The 18393-nt window shown below is 44.1% G+C and overlaps 1 protein-coding gene and 1 pseudogene across 3 annotated transcripts in view; one reads left to right on the plus strand and one right to left on the minus strand.

The window, feature by feature from the left end:
- LOC149370234 (uncharacterized) overlaps positions 1-11117 on the plus strand; it is a 36277-nt gene extending 25160 nt beyond the window's left edge. For all 3 annotated transcript variants that reach the window (XM_089560642.1, XM_089560651.1, XM_089560632.1), the window contains 3 exons: positions 1142-1276; positions 2285-2467; positions 6046-11117. In XM_089560642.1, coding sequence (XP_089416768.1) covers positions 1142-1276; positions 2285-2467; positions 6046-6383 — 656 coding nt within the window. In that variant the 3' untranslated portion in view covers positions 6384-11117. The remainder of the gene's footprint in view (positions 1-1141; positions 1277-2284; positions 2468-6045) is intronic.
- Positions 11118-12168: 1051 nt separating this feature from the next.
- On the minus strand, positions 12169-16588 carry LOC149370235 (uncharacterized; annotated as a pseudogene).
- Positions 16589-18393: the final 1805 nt, after the last annotated feature.

Consider the following 18393-nt stretch of genomic DNA (forward strand, 5'->3'; position numbering starts at 1 on the left):
TCGACCAATGTGCTATTCTCCCTCAATGAGTCGTTGAGGCCATTCTCTGTACAGCTTCCTTGGGTCTAGATAGTATTGGGATGAATTTAGTACTGCTGAAAAGCAAGGGGCTCTGTGTTGCATAATGATTCTGAGTGCTGATGGATTGCTGCACCACTGTGCTTGTTTGTCTGATAGTAGGGCTTCTAAAGGCATCAAATTTCACATTAGGCTAGCCAGGTCAACAAAGTATGCACCCATTTAGTGCTTCAGACTGGCTTTAAAACTTTGCATTGTGAAACACTGTGTTATACTTGATCAGTTTCTGCTCTAAAATGTATGTAAGCAGTTGTGCACAGCTCTTGGTTTCACCATCTAGGTCTGCCCAGTTCAGGTAAACTGACTTAGCTGAAACTACCAGCAGATTTTTTTTTTTTTGCAGAAAAAGTGTCTGAAATTCGGAAAAAACTGGGCATTGAAGTGCTTAGCATGATAACTATAGAAATTATTGTGGATGCATCGTTTCCTGTGCCAAGATTTTAACCTATGACAAGTAGTTACAGCTGTGCTCAGATTATCTTGCTACACCTTACAATGTACAATTTTGATGTCCTGGTTAGGAAGTGATGTTGTTAAGCATGAAATTTTTTTCACACACCATTGTGAACTGCTTCGGGGGAATCAGAGGAAATCGCAGGATTCTAAACATGGAATCACTTGTTCACTGTTCACTTGTTCACTATCTCAGAATGTATGCACATGGCAGTCCCAGACAGCCGTCGTGTAATGCAGAGATGTGTAATGGGAGGCAGCACAAAATATAGAAGTTCTGAACACAGATTGTCTTTCGTGAAAAGAAGTTGCTGCATTAGATGCATTAACTGAGTGAAGGCTCCTGCCATCTTCTTAGAGGTACCAGGTGCAGAACGGGGCACTTGGGTGACCATATTTATCAGTGGCAGTGGTGGAAACACTGGGGGTAGTATGGTTAAGTAATATCCGTTTGATGGTGAGGCAGCACGTATGTTCACGAGTGCTCACACCGTACTGCAAATATGAGGCACATGGTCTTGTTTTTCTCTTTCAAGTCATTTTCCTCTTTTTGGTTGTGCTTGTTGTGTTCTGAATGCCGTGACATTGTTGTGGTAACCCACTTGCCCAGGCCCTGAACGCAATCCTGGGGAGACCGCAGCCGAGCAGAACAACATGGCCACCTTTCCCGACCACCTCGAACTGGCCGGGGAGGTGGTGGTGCGGTCCGAGCCATCCAAGGATGCGGACGAGTCTGCGCCACACGGTAGGCTAGCTTTCCTGCATTTCTTGCCATATCTCACTCAGAGCCCACTAATGGTTCCGTAGAAGAGAATCTGCTCCAGTTTTACGGCATTGTTGGCTCAGTAATGTCGTGACAGAACTGTTTCTTCCTCACCTACTGGTGGGTAGAAAATCTTGGTCCGAGTTGTGAGACCTGTGCATTTCGTGTGTCTGTCCTGTTTTTTTGTCAAGTATTTTAAGCTGAAATCCTAATTTAATGCCTCATACTGTCGTTAGAACCAGTGTCGGCAGGTGTGTCCGCATTTCAGTTGCGTGCCTTATATGGGCATATGCCAATCATTACTTAATCGATACTTAATGATAATTGCATGGTAATTAATTACTAATTGAGTAATAATAGTTAAGCAGTTAGCCTAATTAACCTTTCTGGTCAGACCAGATAAATAAATTAAACCGAGTAGGAAATTGATCGAGTTGGGGAATTGAACCAGGGTCTCTGGAGTGCGAGAGGAGCACGCTGGTGGTTTGGAATGAACAAAGGCACGTCTGGTGAATAGGGTGTCTTCGTTCACTCCCATCTTCCTCCCTTCTTGTTAAGGCAAGGTTCACAGATATGCCAGAGAGATACATTTCCTTTCTTCAAAAACCAATTTACCAACGAGCAAGGCATAGAGCCGAATGGGCGATGGCCTTCTGTGGACTCCCTGGCAGCGTTGCAAGAAGCTGTCGCGTTCCACTTTTAGAGGCGAAGCTTAACGTCTTAACCACACATCAGTGACACAAGCAGCAACACCGCGCTTAAGGCTTTCGTCTCACCGCACTTCAGGTCAACAAAGTGCCTCCCTGAATTTTTTTGTGCACAAGCATGTCTGGATGGCAGTGAAAGTGGAATTCAGCACTAAAAAAAAAGAATGGATAAGATTTTGTTACCAAAACAGCATTCAGATAAGCTTGTATGTAGCAGGCCAGTGCAGCAGCAGGATTCTGGAAACGTCGTGAGTGTTAACACCTTGCATGCTGAACTCCGCAGGGGACGAGGAGGAAGACTATGAGCCTGAACAGGAAGACAGCTCTGAGGAAGAGGGCGACCCTTCGGGTGACGACTCTGACGAGGACAGTGGCGGTAGTGATGACGACGAAGAGTTTGCCCCCATGAGAGCCTCCCGCAAAAAGCTTGCGCCCAAGAAGTCCCCTGTCACCAAGAAGCCACCAGGTCAGCTAAGCTATGCATCACTTCTGTTGTGGACGTTAATAGCTTTGTGAAGGACTTTGTTTGGGTAACCGGCATTAACGTCTCCGTGTGTTCTAGCTGATAATTCCCACATCCACCAGCTTGCAGAACAGGCATATTATCCATGCGTTTGGTGCCCTGAAGGGTGTGCCATTATTTTACTTGTTGCCTGCCTGGCTGGGAACAGCTCAATCACATTTCGCTTTTGTTTATTCCTAGTTCTTATTTTTTTCATTTTGTGATACATTAAAAGCTTATTAATTTGAACTTCAAGAGACCAGAAAAAAATGTTTGACTTATCCGAAAGTTCAAATTATCGAAAGACCCCCAAAAAAACTGCCAAGAACTTCTTGCATCTTGGTAAATTTATTTGGTGAAAGGCTGGGCAACGGGTGTCTGCGTTGAGATGAAAGTGGCGTGCAATGACTATTTCTTGCGTTTTTATTAATGCTTTATGATCAGAAAAGTAAAACCGAAACTAAGAGGTCGGGCTGTTCTCAAAGACGGGACCTTTCGTTAGTTCATCGTCACGCCTGCTTCTGCACACTGCTGTCAGAGGTGCGTGAGCTGCGAGCGACTCTGCAGCATAGAATTCGGGTTTTGAGAAGGGCTCTTTCGACAATCCCTTGCTGCGCTGGTCATACCTGGACACAGCCTCCCTTCAGAGGCCCATTCGAATTAACCAGTTTGGCCCGTAGCATCTGAATTAATTAGCTTACAATGCCATAGACCTACATGGGTGTTGGCTAGGAAAGAGCTGGAAGCTCGAATTATCCAGATTTTCAAATGAACGGGGATCGAATTAACGAGCTTTTACTGTACCGGAAGGTATTGAAGGTAATCCTCATCTTGTCGTGAATCACTAGACATTCATTACCACTTGTTTATTGTTTAGTGATTACACAAGTTGATCACCATGCAGTGCTAAGGCTTGGTTTGTGCAGTAACAGCGCTACACTTTCTATCCTGTGGTTCTAAAGGTATTACCCCAGAACTCAGTCAACATCTGCGCGACCCATTACTGTGAAACATGCTTTGCGAATTCCACAAGGGAAGGCACAAGGCAAGAGCAGAAGGCCTGCACCATGTCTGTGGTAAAAACAAAGCCCCTACGGAGGTGCTGCAACACACCCTGCGGCAATGATGAGAACGGCATCGGTGGCTGACGGGAAGGGTGGCACAGTCACTACAGCCACGGTACTCACTGGAAATAGCACAAAGGCAGAAGAATGTGCCATAGCCCTGGCAATATAAACAAGGCCCCCAGATCATTCATTACTAATTGTCATCACTGATTCAAAAACTGCCTGTTGTAATTACACATAGGTGTGTGTCTGCCTCATCGTGCGTAGCAGCATACATCTTGCCCATCATTCCGAAAACTCACCTTGTGTGGACACTTGGGTGTGTGTCTCTCCTTGGTGATGAATGGAAGGCCATCCCAACCCAGAGGAGGTAGAGGACATCCCAATCACCTGTTTGCACTTACTCCAACATTACCGGCTGTCCCGCAGAACATTTCCGTCACTGAAATTTCCATCAAGAAGAGTTCGCCTTCTGGCGCCAACTTCAGACTAACACTATCCTTCATTTTACGCTTAGGTGCACCTCTTATCTCACACCCTACCCTGCATATTGCTCTTATTGTAGCGCACATCCCACCGTGTATCATTCCACATGGGAATGCCTTCCCCAGTGCCCCCACCCATCCCAGCCCCAATGGGAAGCTGCCCTGTCTAGTGTGGCCCTGGACAACCAGCATGACTTGAATGCCCGGGCCCTACGGATAGCGACGGAAAATGGGGCCTTGGGCTAAGAGCTCCACCCCTTGGGAGCCTGCCTACAACCTAAGTTGATAACAAAAGTCTCTCTCTCTTGTGGGGTTTTAATTGGGGAGATAAATCCGTTCTCCCCGTTTAACAGCGGCTGACCCAGTTCAAAACCGCGCAGACCCCACCCCGTGGTCACGTACGCTACTGAACGCTCGCCGACCATGGCGGGCCTTGCTCTGCGGGAACAAAGGAACGACACACTGGCTGACACAAGCAAGGCATTTATTGCTATAACAACAACAACGCCAGCTAGCAACAAAATACACTGAGGAATCTAGGATGTCCGACTCACCAGCACGGTTACGAGCGAATGTTCGCCCACGGTAGGGCAGAGGGAAACTCCCGAGGCCAAACGGGACGAGTCGACGGGAACATGTTTCCACCATGAGGTCGCCCGCCAGCGGAGAGCGGAGCCCTGCGCATGAACATCCACGCGCTTCTTCGATGCCGAGCAGAAGAGAGCAGACTCTGCCCCGCGCGCGTGCAGCAAAACACCATCCGTGGCGCTGGTGTCGCTGCGACGCGAGCGCCCTCCCCTGTTAGTTAAAGTAACACAACTGAGAAGAGTGCATTGCGGGGAGCTAACCACAGTTGGGATGCATTGCGGGAAAGCGAACCACAGAGGGGCGAGTGCGTCCCCACACTCTCAACTGCCCCTGGATTGGCTGTAACTGATTATATTGGTCTGACTTTCATCAGCCACTTCAGTACTGTAGGTTAATCGCAGGATTACGGCTGACCCGTGTCAGTTATCCTCTGTGGCTCGATAGATACTGTAGGTGCAAGGTATTCAAGATTGTTGAAAAAAAGAATTAGACACAATGTGCAGAAATGGCCAGACAATGCTCCTGTGTGCCGCTATACACTAAACACACAAATGCTGGTGCAAATTGAGCTGGACATCTGCAATATCTGCGCACTGTCCTTGCAGCTCTAAAGGTGACTGATTTCACAAAAGACTGAAAGTTTTCAACTTAGTAATTCTTACTACGTCCTCAGTGGCTGCTTCGAAGCTGTGTAATTCTACTCTGCTTCTGCAAGCTCTTCTGAAGCAGCTGATGAACGTGTACTTTGAGTGGTTGCTTTGTGTCAGCCACTTGCACACAGCTCTTGCGCTCACCCTTCTTTCAGTGCTTCCTTCAGTCATGATCAAGGCTGTGTTGTCATAAGCCATGCACAGGAGATGCAGTGTTGCCTGGAATTTTATGCATATAAATGTGCCCAAACTTGTCATTCAATTGGGGCATCCAATCTCCTTACAGATCAGATGACCACAGATGCAGTTTGCTGCATAGCAGAGCCAAAATCAAATCAGTTTAGTGATGGAATCAAATTATAAAATGTCACGTTATGTTCCTAAATGAGTAAAAGCGATCAGATGTATTCACCCTTTGGGAAGAATGACATTCCACTAGGTTTGCTTTTGAATCACGCACTGCAACTTGTTTCGCATTAGCAGTGGGTCGATATCTCCTGAACATGAGGGGAACTCTTATCCTTGTCCCTCCAGAGCTTAGAAGTGCCAGTCGTGCTAGAGGAGCTCCACTGCGTGGACTGTACGCTCTTGACACGGACTGCATGTTAGCTTTCAGCATTAGGTCAGGTAGTCTATTATCAATACTCATCTGCACCTTTTTTTTTTCGCTTCTTTTTGTCTCTATAAAACGTGATGTGTACTTGGAATTCATGTGAGGCTCGTAGAAACAAGAGTTCTCTGCAATGTTACAGGTCCCGCTAAAGCCGCTGTCGGCAAAGCTCCAGCCCCACCAGTTGTGCCGGGTGCCACCGCAAAGGCTTCAACGCCGGCACGCGCCAGGGCACAACCATCAACTTCCTCGGTACCCTCGCCAGCAGTGAAGTCGTCACCTCGCCCTGCCGCAGCAGCCAAATCTTCGCCGCGCATCTCCTCAGGGCCTCTTCCGCAACGCAGCACTCCCTCTGGTGGAGTGCCCATGACGGTGCCCAAGTTTTCAACGGGCCACCTGCCAGCGTCGGGCATTCGTCTCGGACTGTCACGCCGCTCCTTCAGCAAGCCACTCCACAGTACTGTCAAAGTGCAGCAGTGACAGCTCGTGCAAGACGACGTGGACCACCACTGATTAACGAGAATCGCGCAAGGACCCTGATGCGATGCTTGCGCTGGTAGAGGACGTACCAAATGACTCGAGACTGGGGAACCAGTTCATGAAGGCTGACTTGTTCACCTCTGCTTCACCTCTGAGCAGTTTGTGATGTACTTTGAACACTGTGTTTGGGCCTTGGAGTGCTTCGATGGAAGTTCACAAGTCAGAGATGACTGATTTGATTATTACACAGATCCTTACATAGTAGGGTCTTGGTGTCTTTTTATTGCAAATATGTAAATACTACTATGTTTTGTCTACAAATTAAATGTGTCCCATCTGTTGAAAACATGGCATGGCAAGTAGCACAAGCAGCAATGTGCACATGTCAGCATGGGTGTGCATCACTGCGATCATGATGTACACCCGTGCTGCAGTCATGCGATCATCACTGCAATCATGATTGCACAATCCTCTCTTAGCTGCACTCGTGCTTGTACTGGCTGAAATCAAGAGGCGTGGGCTGGCCTTCGGCATTATTATTATTATTACGGTGCACACATGGGCTAAGCCCTTTGCTAGGTAGCATGTCAGTGGCGTTGTAATGCACATTGTATAAGACACGTATTTGGCGGTTTTCAGTGCTTAGCTCAGTGGATGTAGTCACGTGACCACCCCTTGCACAGACCTAACATCGCTGCTTCGTTGCTCAGCAAGTCATGATGGCACTGGCATTGCTTGTGGCGAGAGGATGGTCAGGGGCAGAATCAAATCAGGTTCTTTCTCCTCTTATCATCCCTCTCCTGACCCAGCCAGACCACATCAGAAAGTGCAGATTACCTTACAGCATACAGAATTTACGGTGTAATGTAATCTGTATGACTACAACCACAATAACAACAGCTTACTCAGGGTGCAGCCTCTCTTCGAGGCACCCAGCTCCATTCTGCCTTCCTCTGTCTGAACCCAACTGCCCCATTACTGCCTCCTCCCTCTCTCTCTCTCTGTCCTCTTTTTTATTATTAATTTTTGTTTGTTTGTTTTCATTTTTTTTTGCCCTAGCGGTTATATTTTTGGTTTTTTTTACCCGGTTAGTAACTTTTTAATTTCACTTGTGCTTTTCTTCTGTCCCTACCTTTTTCCTCACTATTCTTAGTTCACTGTCCTCTCTCCCCAATTTTTTTACATACCCCTTCTGCTTTCTGAAGCCCATCTGTCTCCAGTTTTTTTTCTCTCTCTCTCTCATTTTCTTTTCTAGTCTTTTCTTCCTTCCTACATATCCCCCCCCCCCCCCCCCAAACCTGCTCTCCTCCTGGCCACCTGCAAGCATGTCTGAACCTCCCAACCATGTTTCTTTTCCTTCTTATTAATTATTTATCCGTTTGGGGCCTCTCTGCCCTACAGACCACCTTTTTAGGCCGTCATTTATGCCTTTTTTTCTTCCGGTTTTTCCTGGGTGTTGGTCCCTTTTCTTTTATTTTCAATTGGGTTTGCCCGCTATAGCCTCTGGTTTCGTGTAAGCTTCCTCCCACACTTGTTTTTTTTACTTGTTTTACGATAATCAGGTCCTCGGTCACTGCAGGGCTCCTCTCCACACAGCCGTGGAAAGAAGGCGGCGGTCTGCTGCAGACTTCCAGAACCGAATGGCAGTCACACAGCCACTCCCCGATCACACTGACGCCACTGACCTGGAGTGTGGATCGCAGACAGATCAGGTGTCGCTCCTTCCCGGGGCAGCACATTTTCAAGTAGCTGCATTTGGACTCGGCTCTTTGAAATCTTGTGGGTGGTGGTCTGCTGGCCCCCACACCATTACACACTACTCTGTTTGGCGCTTGGGTTGCACACACACACTCACAGCAGCTGTTGTTCTGTCTGAGTGCAAGGGGTGACCTAGCCATGCACACGACAGGCAGGTTACAGAGACAGCTGTATTAAAAATTGGCAGCATTACGCTATGCTGCATAACGCGTGCAGCTCAGGGATAGCAGTATCGCCTGTCCACACTGCTGACTCTTCACGCTTCATTCAAAGCATGGTTCGAGGCACAAACCTCTTCACTCTGGTGTCTCTCTACATAGGAGTTATAAGTAGTTATAAGGAAAGACACAGCAACAGTCTTACAGTGAGCGCGACGCCTGGACCGTACTGTGGAGAAAGGATTAACAAGCAGAGAAGAAGGGTGGAGACTTTTTAAAAACTTAGGTTGACTCTAGCTCTCCCTGAATGTTACGATTTACTCAACAGACGTAACCTTTGTAAATTTTAAGTTTGTTTTTAACCGTAAGAGCACACTGAATAATGAAAACTCATGTTTCCTGACCCACTCACTATCCCCGTCTCTTAATGTTACCTCTGTCATCACTGCGTTGTCGGCAATTTTGTTTCGAGCTTTTCGTTAGCCTCTTCATGAGGTAGGCTGGCTTTAATGTCATAGTGAATTGAAACCATGATTAAAAGCAGCGATATTATCGCTACTTTTTCTCAGGCTACCCGTCTCAGGCCTATGCGGTCCTTTGACGTCATAGCCCATCGCTAGCCTAGAACAGAAACTAAAGCACGTGAGGGAGGAGACTTGATTATAAATAATTTAGAAGTCGTAAGCGGATACCACATGGTGATCCATGCATAGTAATGTCTTACGCACCATTACAGAGAAGAAAAGCAAGCAACTGAAATTTGGCACCCTTACTCCGTTTGAGAAGGTTTTATACTTTGTTCTTTGTTTAGAGATCAATACATAAATCATACACATGCTTCACTACAGCACAGGTTTTGCTGGAAGAAAGTAATGTATCATTTTATTAGAAGATTGCAGCAAATTGTATAATCCTACAACTGTGACAAGAATATTGTGTTTACAATAATTAAAGTGCGTTTACTATACCACTTTCGAATTTCAAAAGATGTGCACTCCCATTGTATCTACTGATATGACCAATGGTTAGCAGAAAACTCTGAAAGGTAGCAAACAATTCACAGTGCACACGCACACACACACTCCGATATTTTTCAGATACCTGCCATAATACATGACGCACCAGATATGGTTCATAAGAACACAGATCAGTGCTGAAATTAGTAGCTCAAAGTCACAGAAACTCTACCAGTACTTAGGGAGGTTTCAAACCTCCTTAAAATTAGGTACTTCAGGTACTAGGCACAAACCACAGTCCAAACGGCTGCAAGTGGAACTGCCGCATGTGATCAGGTTAACTATTTACTAATCGGCACCCTGGCCCAACCAGAAAAGGGAAATAAGGGGTTCGTGAAGATTTAGGCAACCAGAAAAGACTTACAAAATTTCACTTTGTTAAATGTTTCACAGTAGGTTTTTTATGAATTGCGCAGTATCTGGCTTACCTGCGATTGATCTGCAGGTTTCCAAACCTGAAGAGTTAGACTTACCGTATTTACATGATTGGAAGTCGACTTGCATGTAATCCTATGCTCCATATTCCATGTCAGGAAAAGAAAAAGAAGGGAGTGCCCACGGCACTGCTTGAGAAGCAAAAGAGTAAATAATTATTTGCAAACGACAGTTTATTAAAGAAAACATCAGTACTCACAGTGCATGTACAAAATTGGAGATTCTAGGCATCAGTGGCATGGCAATATCAGTGACTGCTGCTCTAAACAACCAAAATCGAAAAATGCCAGTATGCGACAGAAAGGCACGGTACTATTAAGGCAAGAATGGTACACACAAGCAATTGCTACATCAATAAATATATGTGTATACACAATAACTTTGCACGGATTCACATAAATGGCAATGAAGTAAAAGATTCCACATGTATTGAAATACATCGATGTTTGGCTATGAGTATACACATACAGGGAGAGCCAGCGAAAAGTTTCATCCTTTGACTTGCGCAGAAGAATTCACAGTGCATAAGTAGACCAAGGATAACATAATATGCTCCAGTGCTATAGCTTAGTGTCCAGACACCAAGAAAAGTTCACCTTCTAACTCTGCTAACATTGACCATGTTTGTCTCTTGGCAACTGAGTTATATTCATGCTTTAGGGCACAGCTCGTCTGCCACGCCCTATTTCAGTTACTTGTTTTTTGTAGTACAAACGGGAGGAAAATGTGACCAAGGCAGGTCGAGAAACGACTTTTTGAAAATTTGCAAAACAGGCGTGGCCATGGCTGCCGCACAGCAGCAATAATCAGAGGCCATTCATTCAGTTTTCAGTGACGACAGGGGCATTATATTGCATCTATCACAATGTGGGATCCTTTACTAAATGGTAAATTGCAAGTGGTCATGTAATGTACAGTGTCCGCACATGTTAACGGACCCCACGTAGTCCAATATAACACGCCAGCCATTGTTACTGTATTCCTCATAGCCCATGTGTTGCTTTGGGACGTGAAACCGAAAATGTTACAACTTCCAGAAGAAATTGTTAGCAAAGCCACTACAAATAGTGGCACTATCATAGTTTGAGCATGCTTGTATTCCACCCTAGCATACATGTCAACCAAGTCGCGTCTTATGCGTACACCCTTCTTAACTTCTACAGAGCCTGAGCCAGTCTGTTTTTGCTGCCTGTGGATTGCAGGCATTACTAATTTTCCCCACAGCACAATAGAGTGCAACAGTCACGACCAGGGGTTGGTGCATTATATACCACAAATCCCTTGGGTTCTGCAGAGTACTTTTTGGATTTTTTGAGCGCCTGCAGCATGCATGTGGTCTGAAAGAAATTGGACATTATTTTCTGTCATTAGCTTTGTGGGAGAATCAAATCTGCTGTATTTGTGGAAAATAAATCTGACTGCTTTTCTTTGAATGATTTCAAGGGAGTTAATGTTCTTTTTCGTATGCGGATCCCAAATGATAGATGCGTATTCGAGCTTCGTCCAAAGGAAAGTGTTATATGCAAAAAGCCTAATATTAGAGGGAGCGGAACTGAGTTTTCGTTTTAGGAAGCACAATGTTGAGAATGCTGAAGAGCAAATTTGGGATATATGCGCTGACCAGTTCAATTGATTGGTAAGTATCAGTCCTAAGTACCTATGGCTGGCAGCTTCTTGAATGTTGGAGCCTTGAAGAGAATAACTGAATGTGCTAATATGTTTTTTTCTTGTTACACGTAGCAGTATAGTTTTCTTGATGTTAAGAGCCATGCTACAATCCACACACCATTGATCAATAGCTGCCAGAGAATCTTGGAGAACACCATGATCTGAGGATCCCCTTATCTCTTTGAACAATAGGCAATCGACATCAAATAATCTTATGGATACAGAATTCGGAACAACACCAGGCAAATTATTTATGTTGTGAAACTTAACTTAACAATAAGTTAAGTTTCACAACCTGATTTTTGCATTAATCATGCTGTAACTGCTCATAAAGGCTGATTTCTGATACAGACAGTCGTTATTAATTGAACTTTGGCATTTCTTGAGGGGCTGTATTGCTATGTGCTTGCTGAAGAGGAAGAGAAAGAAGCCATAACACAGAGTTCCCTGGCACCTTTTGTAAGCTGTTAGCATTTGACAGTAATAAGCAAATTCAAATGCAAATTCATATAACGCTCAGACACGGCATGCAAGGCTGCCAGAAAGCAACCTCGCATTTTGTAAAACAAAATGGAGCAAGAGCAAAAGCAATCAGTACAGTATATGTGCAACCAGAACAGAATTGTAAATAAATAAATAAATGCCTAAACACTTATAAATATAAAAAATAAATAGCGCAACAAAAGATCAAGAGAGGGCACATAAGCAGTAGGCAGCAATAAAAAAACCAAATATTATAATCGTATCCTATCACGATGCGTCATGAATGCAAACAGTTGATTTACGCTCCTTTCTGACAGGAGCACTGTGTTTTGACTTTGTGCTTCTGTGGATGAACGAGATGTACCCATGTAGTCTTGCGTGGCAGATTAAGAAATTTCAGACTACAGCCCAGTGGACAGAAAATACCTTGCAAGTTTGGCATCCTCTCAGCCAGTGGGCAGACTGCATGATTTCTTGTCTGAAAGCAGAATCTAATTCCTTTATATAATGCGGCAGCTGACTTGAAAAAGTGCTCAGGATCACCATTCTCCTTCAGCAGTCTGAAAAGTTGGTGTCGCCCATGGAGAGAGCCACCGTTAGCTGCAAGCAGCGTTCTCTCACACATACACTCTGTAGTTCTCAGATCGAGAAATCTTTTTATTTATTTATTTTATATCAAAATACTGCAGGCCTATGTGGCCCCAGCAGGAGGGGCAAACAACATAACAACACACAAAAGAAGCGAAAAAACAGCACACAGCATCATTCGTCGATAACAAAGGGAAGATCAAAAGAACAGCATTAAAAAATACAAAATGAGACACACTTAGCCAAGGAAATGTTCTTTCAATGCGTTGCTAAAGTTACTACTATTTTGAAAAAGGGATTCTGGGAGCAAGTTCCAATCGGAGATGGTTTGGGGGAAGAAGCTATACTTGAATGAATTTGTTTGTGCAAAGATAGGCTGCAGTGTGTGTTTCTTAGTGTGTCGTGTACGTCTGGTGGTAGAAGGTTGAACATAGTTAGGTACTATTGGAATGTTTGCCTCGGGTGAAAGAATCTTACGAAGGAACAAAATTCGGTTTATTTTGCAGTGGTCTGAAAGAAATGGGACATTATTTTCTGTCATTAGCTTTGTGGGAGAATCAAATCTGCTATATTTGTGGAAAATAAACCTGACTGCTTTTCTTTGAATGATTTCAAGGGAGTTAATGTTCTTTTTCGTATGCGGATCCCAGATGCGTATTCGAGCTTCGTCGGAAGAAAAGTGTTATATGCCCAAAGCCTAATATTAGAGGGAGTGGAACTGAGTTTTCGTTTTAGGGAACACAATGTGGAGAATGCTGAAGAGCAAATTTGGGATATGTGCGCTGACCAGTTCAATTGATTGGTAAGTATCAGCCCTAAGTACCTATGGCTGGCAGCTTCTTGAATGTTGGAGCCTTGAAGAGAATAAGTGAATGTGCTAATATGTTTTTTTCTTGTTACACGTAGCAGTATAGTTTTCTTGATGTTAAGAGCCATGCTACAATCCGCACACCATCAATCAATAGCTGCCAGAGAATCTTGGAGAACACCATGATCTGAGGATTCCCTTATCTCTGAACAATAGGCAATCATCAGCAAATAATCGTATGGATACAGAATTTGGAACAACACCAGGCAAATCATTTATGTATAGGAGAAACAATAAAGGACACTTCCATGCGGCACACTAGAAGTGACGCCCAGGGAATTGGAAACTGCACCATTGACCTCAACAAACTGACTCCTGTTTTTTAAATATGCATCAATCCATTGGATTATGTAAAGAGGAAGACCGATGAGCTCTAATTTATACACAAGCTTATTGTGTGGGACCGTATCGAAGGCCTTGGCAAAGTCTAGGAACAGTATGTCAACTTGTCCCGAATTTTCAAGAACACAAGATAAGTCATGAACGGTAGTCACAAGATGCGTTAACTGTTGACATTCCTTTTCGGAATCCGTGTTGAAAAGGTGAGAGTATGTTTTTGCTACTGAGAAAAGTGCCAAGTGACATGGTACACAACATTTCCATATAACTATGTGAGGGGCAACCCAATGGGCATTGAAACTCCCTTAGAGGTCCTGCGGATGTTCAGCATGTCTGCAGGACGTTCATGGGAGGTTCAATGTCCATCAAGATCTTGCGAAGACCCTGCACGCCAGATTAATCAGAGCCTTGCAGTTTGCTGTAGCTTGAGGTTGGTGTACTGTTTCGTGACAACAATGCGGAAACACTCTCCAAGTTGATGAGCAGTGCATTTGTTGTCACCTCACAGTCTCCTTGAGAAAGTTTGAAAAGTTTGCCAATCCAGATATGTTTTAGAGTGGCAACGAATTGGTGTGCATTGTGTGTCTCATTACTGGTTTTATTTGTCTTATTAGTTGCAAAAAAGGTTTGCAAAGGGTCTTGATGCAAACGACGAGTGAAAAGATGAGTACCGTATTTTCCGGTGTATAAGACGCACCCTTGTATAAGACGCACCCCCCATATATGCAGGCTGTCATTGAAAAAGTTGGTATATAAGACGCACCCGTGTATAAGACGCATCCCAATTTACCCAGTTAGGCTAGTGTGGCTTAATTAAACATGCTTGTGCGACCATTGCAAAATGCACCTTACCTGTGAGAAGTTCTTACGCACCGCTAAGTGATCGAAAAAGGCAACACTCACGCCATACCCGCCCACGTTTTAGCAAAAAAAGAAAAAAAGAACGAAGGAACTCTCCTTATGTACATAAGAACATTTTATATTAACTTAAAACCTTGGAAGTATTCATCTTAAGATGCGCTATCAAAAAGCACGCCCATTTCTGGAGGCGACCCAGCTGAAACATTCTCTTCGCACTACGTACGTACTACATACACGGAGCAAACAAAGTTGCAAAGGGTGACTGAAAGAAACGCCAGCTTGTCTTGACAATGGCGAGAAACGCGATTGTCGCCATCTTTTGGCATTTCACATTATTTTTGCTTGGGGCCTGCGAAACGGCCGCGGGTTTATGATTCCGGAAGTCGGCATCCCCACCGTTTAATAATAAAGTTCACCTAATAAAGTTGCTCTCGGGGGTCCCCGTATTGAAGTATTAACCGTGTTAAAACCGCGTTATTGGTAGTGATGTTTTTTCGGTGAAAAAAGCTTGAACATGTACCTGAGTAATTTCTGAACTCGCAAAAAAAAAACAGAAAAAGTCGCATATAAGACGCACCCTTGTATAGGACGCACCAGCAAGATTTTTGAAAAAAAGCCGCGTCTTATATACCGGAAAATACGGTAAATGCAAAATTTTTTAGATAGTCCACAGCAGGAGCAAGGCTTTGATTGTAATCTGCCAATCTTTGATTGAGTGCAGTTGCTTGTCCCGAGGGCAACCAAAATGCCATTGGGCAATCCTATTTATGTGCTGCATCTCAAGGAAGACATGGTGTTCCGAGCCCTGGAACATTGCGTACCACAGCTTGTCATCGTGTTTTTCCAGGGTTGAACTGTTCAGGCTGTCAAAAAACTTATCTGCCCTTTTAGGGAACTCTGCTGTAAATTTGGCATCAACAGGAAACCCCTGATTGGTACGAGTGAGGAGTGCCACAGACACGGATTTGCTGAAAACTTGTGTGGCATACTTAACTCTCATGTCATCGAAGGGCATCTTGAAAATGTGTTATTCATTAGTTTCTTTGCCAATCTGCTTCTGAGATGTTCAGTCGGTGTGTTCAAATATGCCCCATGGATATATGATGGATCAGCATTCTTGACAGGCTGACATTGTTCAACTCTCGACCGGAGATGACTGCTTTCACCAAATGACCTTTTGTTTCCAGCCACTGAATTAAATCCAATACTAGTGGCTTGCACACTGCAAGAACTGATAGTGATAACCATAATAACTGACGGTGCTTTGTGGGCCACCACAAAGGCTAGTTGCTGAATCAAAGTTCTTGATATGTCAGACACTGCCATGTTTGCCATACGAGAAGTCCTGGTACTCCCATCATCTGTGAAGCCAATTACAATATCTTCTGACTGACCATACATAAAATTTCTTTTCAAGGCTATTTCATTGAATAAAAGACAACATGCCTTCTCTTGCAGTGGCCAATCTTTTGTTGTTGATTCTATTGCATTCATGCTAACTGGAATGATACCAAGTCTCATTGGGATGTCTACCAGCCAGCACCTCAGCATCCTCACACACAGCAAATGAAGCATTTCTCAGAAGAAGCGGTTAGCTTTTCAGGAGTTTAAGAACGAACTCAGAGCAAATTGTTCCATTTGTTTTGATCAGTGCTTTTTAAGTTTTGGAAAAGAGCAGAGCCTGTTCTGAGCTTTAACCAAGTGAAAATGGTCTTATAGCGAATACGGTTCAAGCTTGTTGAGAGGCTCGTGGTGTGTTAATTGCCTCGTCTCGTGCCTTTTTTCAATCTGGCCCAGTGCTTTTCTGTATTTGTTGCTTCGAGAACGCAGTTCCTCCTTCCGCTTTAGGATTTTAGGGGCGTACCCAGATGTGCGTCTCCTGCCTCTTATTTTTGGTGTTTCTGATGCAGGAGTCACAGTTTCCTGTCCAACACTGGCCTGTCTGGCACCACTGAGGGCAGCTGCAGCTGAATAGAAATATGAAAGAAAACAAAGAGAAGTCTTTTTTTCAGTCTCATACAGCAACCTAGATATCCCACATTAGGGTGCAAATACAGGGCTACTGATTGCCCACCATGCAATGCCCTGTCATTTTTCGTTTGAAGTGATGAATGTACTCAGACAGAAATGACCATTCATGGGAAAAGTTTATCATGTAGTGGTCAGAAGATTTTCTTTGAAAGGACCACAAATTCACAACCACAGAAATATTCAATTTGGTGAGAAAGCATTCCACCAGTTAGAACAGGCAAAATTTCAGGAAACACTGAAAAAAAGCAACAACCCTTGCAAATAGTAATGATTTTTTTGTATTAGTTCATGCTCACCTACATAAGCCGCATTCACAAAAATGTGACTGTGGCACACTGTATTTCCTCATGTATCTCGTTCAGTTGCTCTGCCACCGTTTACATGCACCACATCAAGTCTGGTGGTGCCATGCCCAATGCAGGGGGGGGGGTGCCTCTCTACAATTCAACAGTCTACGCAATTCCATTCATTGATGAACTTGACTTGCCCTTCTCGATCTACCCCGTCTGGCAGATCAACGCGATACCAGCTGCGCTGTCCTGGCACATTTCCTTTGTCCGATATAAACCAGAAAGTTGAGACAAGTCACATTCATGTAAACACGGCTGTGATACAACTGGCATCACCAGTGCTCTATATATCAGAAGAGCAAGTTGCTGGGCTAGTTGGTGCTGTTGCATCAATGTCAGACTTCAAGAACATAATAATAATGTAGGTAATATAGCCATCACTGGAAATCTGGCCAAGCACTGCAAAAAATGTGAAAGCAAAACCTGCGCCCCAATTTTTAACCAATGTACAATCATTGGGAAAGGACGAGATCGTACGTCGAGAGAAATAATTGAGGCTTGCAACATCCGTCGTGCAAAAGACCACGGTGTTAGTACATCTTCCATTAGTTTATCTCAGAAAGAATTGGAATTTCTGAGAACAGCAGGGCATGGGTTGTGAATCTTGGCGTTTGTTTGTTTGTTTTTATCCCTTCCTGTTTTTTAGTGTTCTTTTTCCCCCGGGTTTTTAATTGTGACATAGGGTTAGTTTTTTATTCGTCGCAGGCCTTTACTCCTCCTTTTAGTTGTTTCATGCTTTTAGCCCCCTTTTTTGGCCTCTTTAAAAATTCATCTTCCGTGAGGCCTTAATGTGTTTGTTGATTGCCGGCCCTTCATACCTCCCAGCCTACCAGGTATTAACGTTTCTAAAGTGTTTTTTAATGTTCTTAACGATTTTTATGTTTTTTAATGCCATCATTTCTGTTATTGATTGTCTATAGCTTTTAGCCCCTTTTGGGCGACCTCATCTTTCATTACCGATCATCCGTTATTTCGCGCCTTGGCCCTATACACCCTCCGCTTCTCTTTATCGTCTTTCACCGCCACCACATTCACCAACATACTTTATCTACTGACGTGACTGTCTTCTGGATTCCGGTGACCGAGCAACCTTTTATCTATGTTCCACCCCCTCATGAATGCTATATATTCTCTGTATTTCGCAATAAAAATTCAGTTGATAGTCAGCGCCTGTGTACGTCCTTCCTTGTTTCTTGTGTCCCGTCCTTTGCGCTGCTCCACCACGATGCTCTATATATGTTGCATTATTAGCAAATTAAAAACTTTATGAACAAAGTGGCTAACGGTACACACATACATGTTCTGTTCTGAAAACAATAAAAAGCTTGAGTATTTACACAGCTGTGTCGGATTAATGTGTACATTTTTATGGAATGCATGAGTTATGCAAACAGGAAAATCAAGAAATAATTTTTTGCATTAAAGTAAAGCTTGTGCACTATTACAGACCTGTTG

This window comes from Amblyomma mixtum, chromosome 1, assembly GCF_055824585.1.
Source record: "Amblyomma mixtum isolate Tamu chromosome 1, ASM5582458v1, whole genome shotgun sequence".
NCBI classification, from domain to species: domain Eukaryota; kingdom Metazoa; phylum Arthropoda; class Arachnida; order Ixodida; family Ixodidae; genus Amblyomma; species Amblyomma mixtum.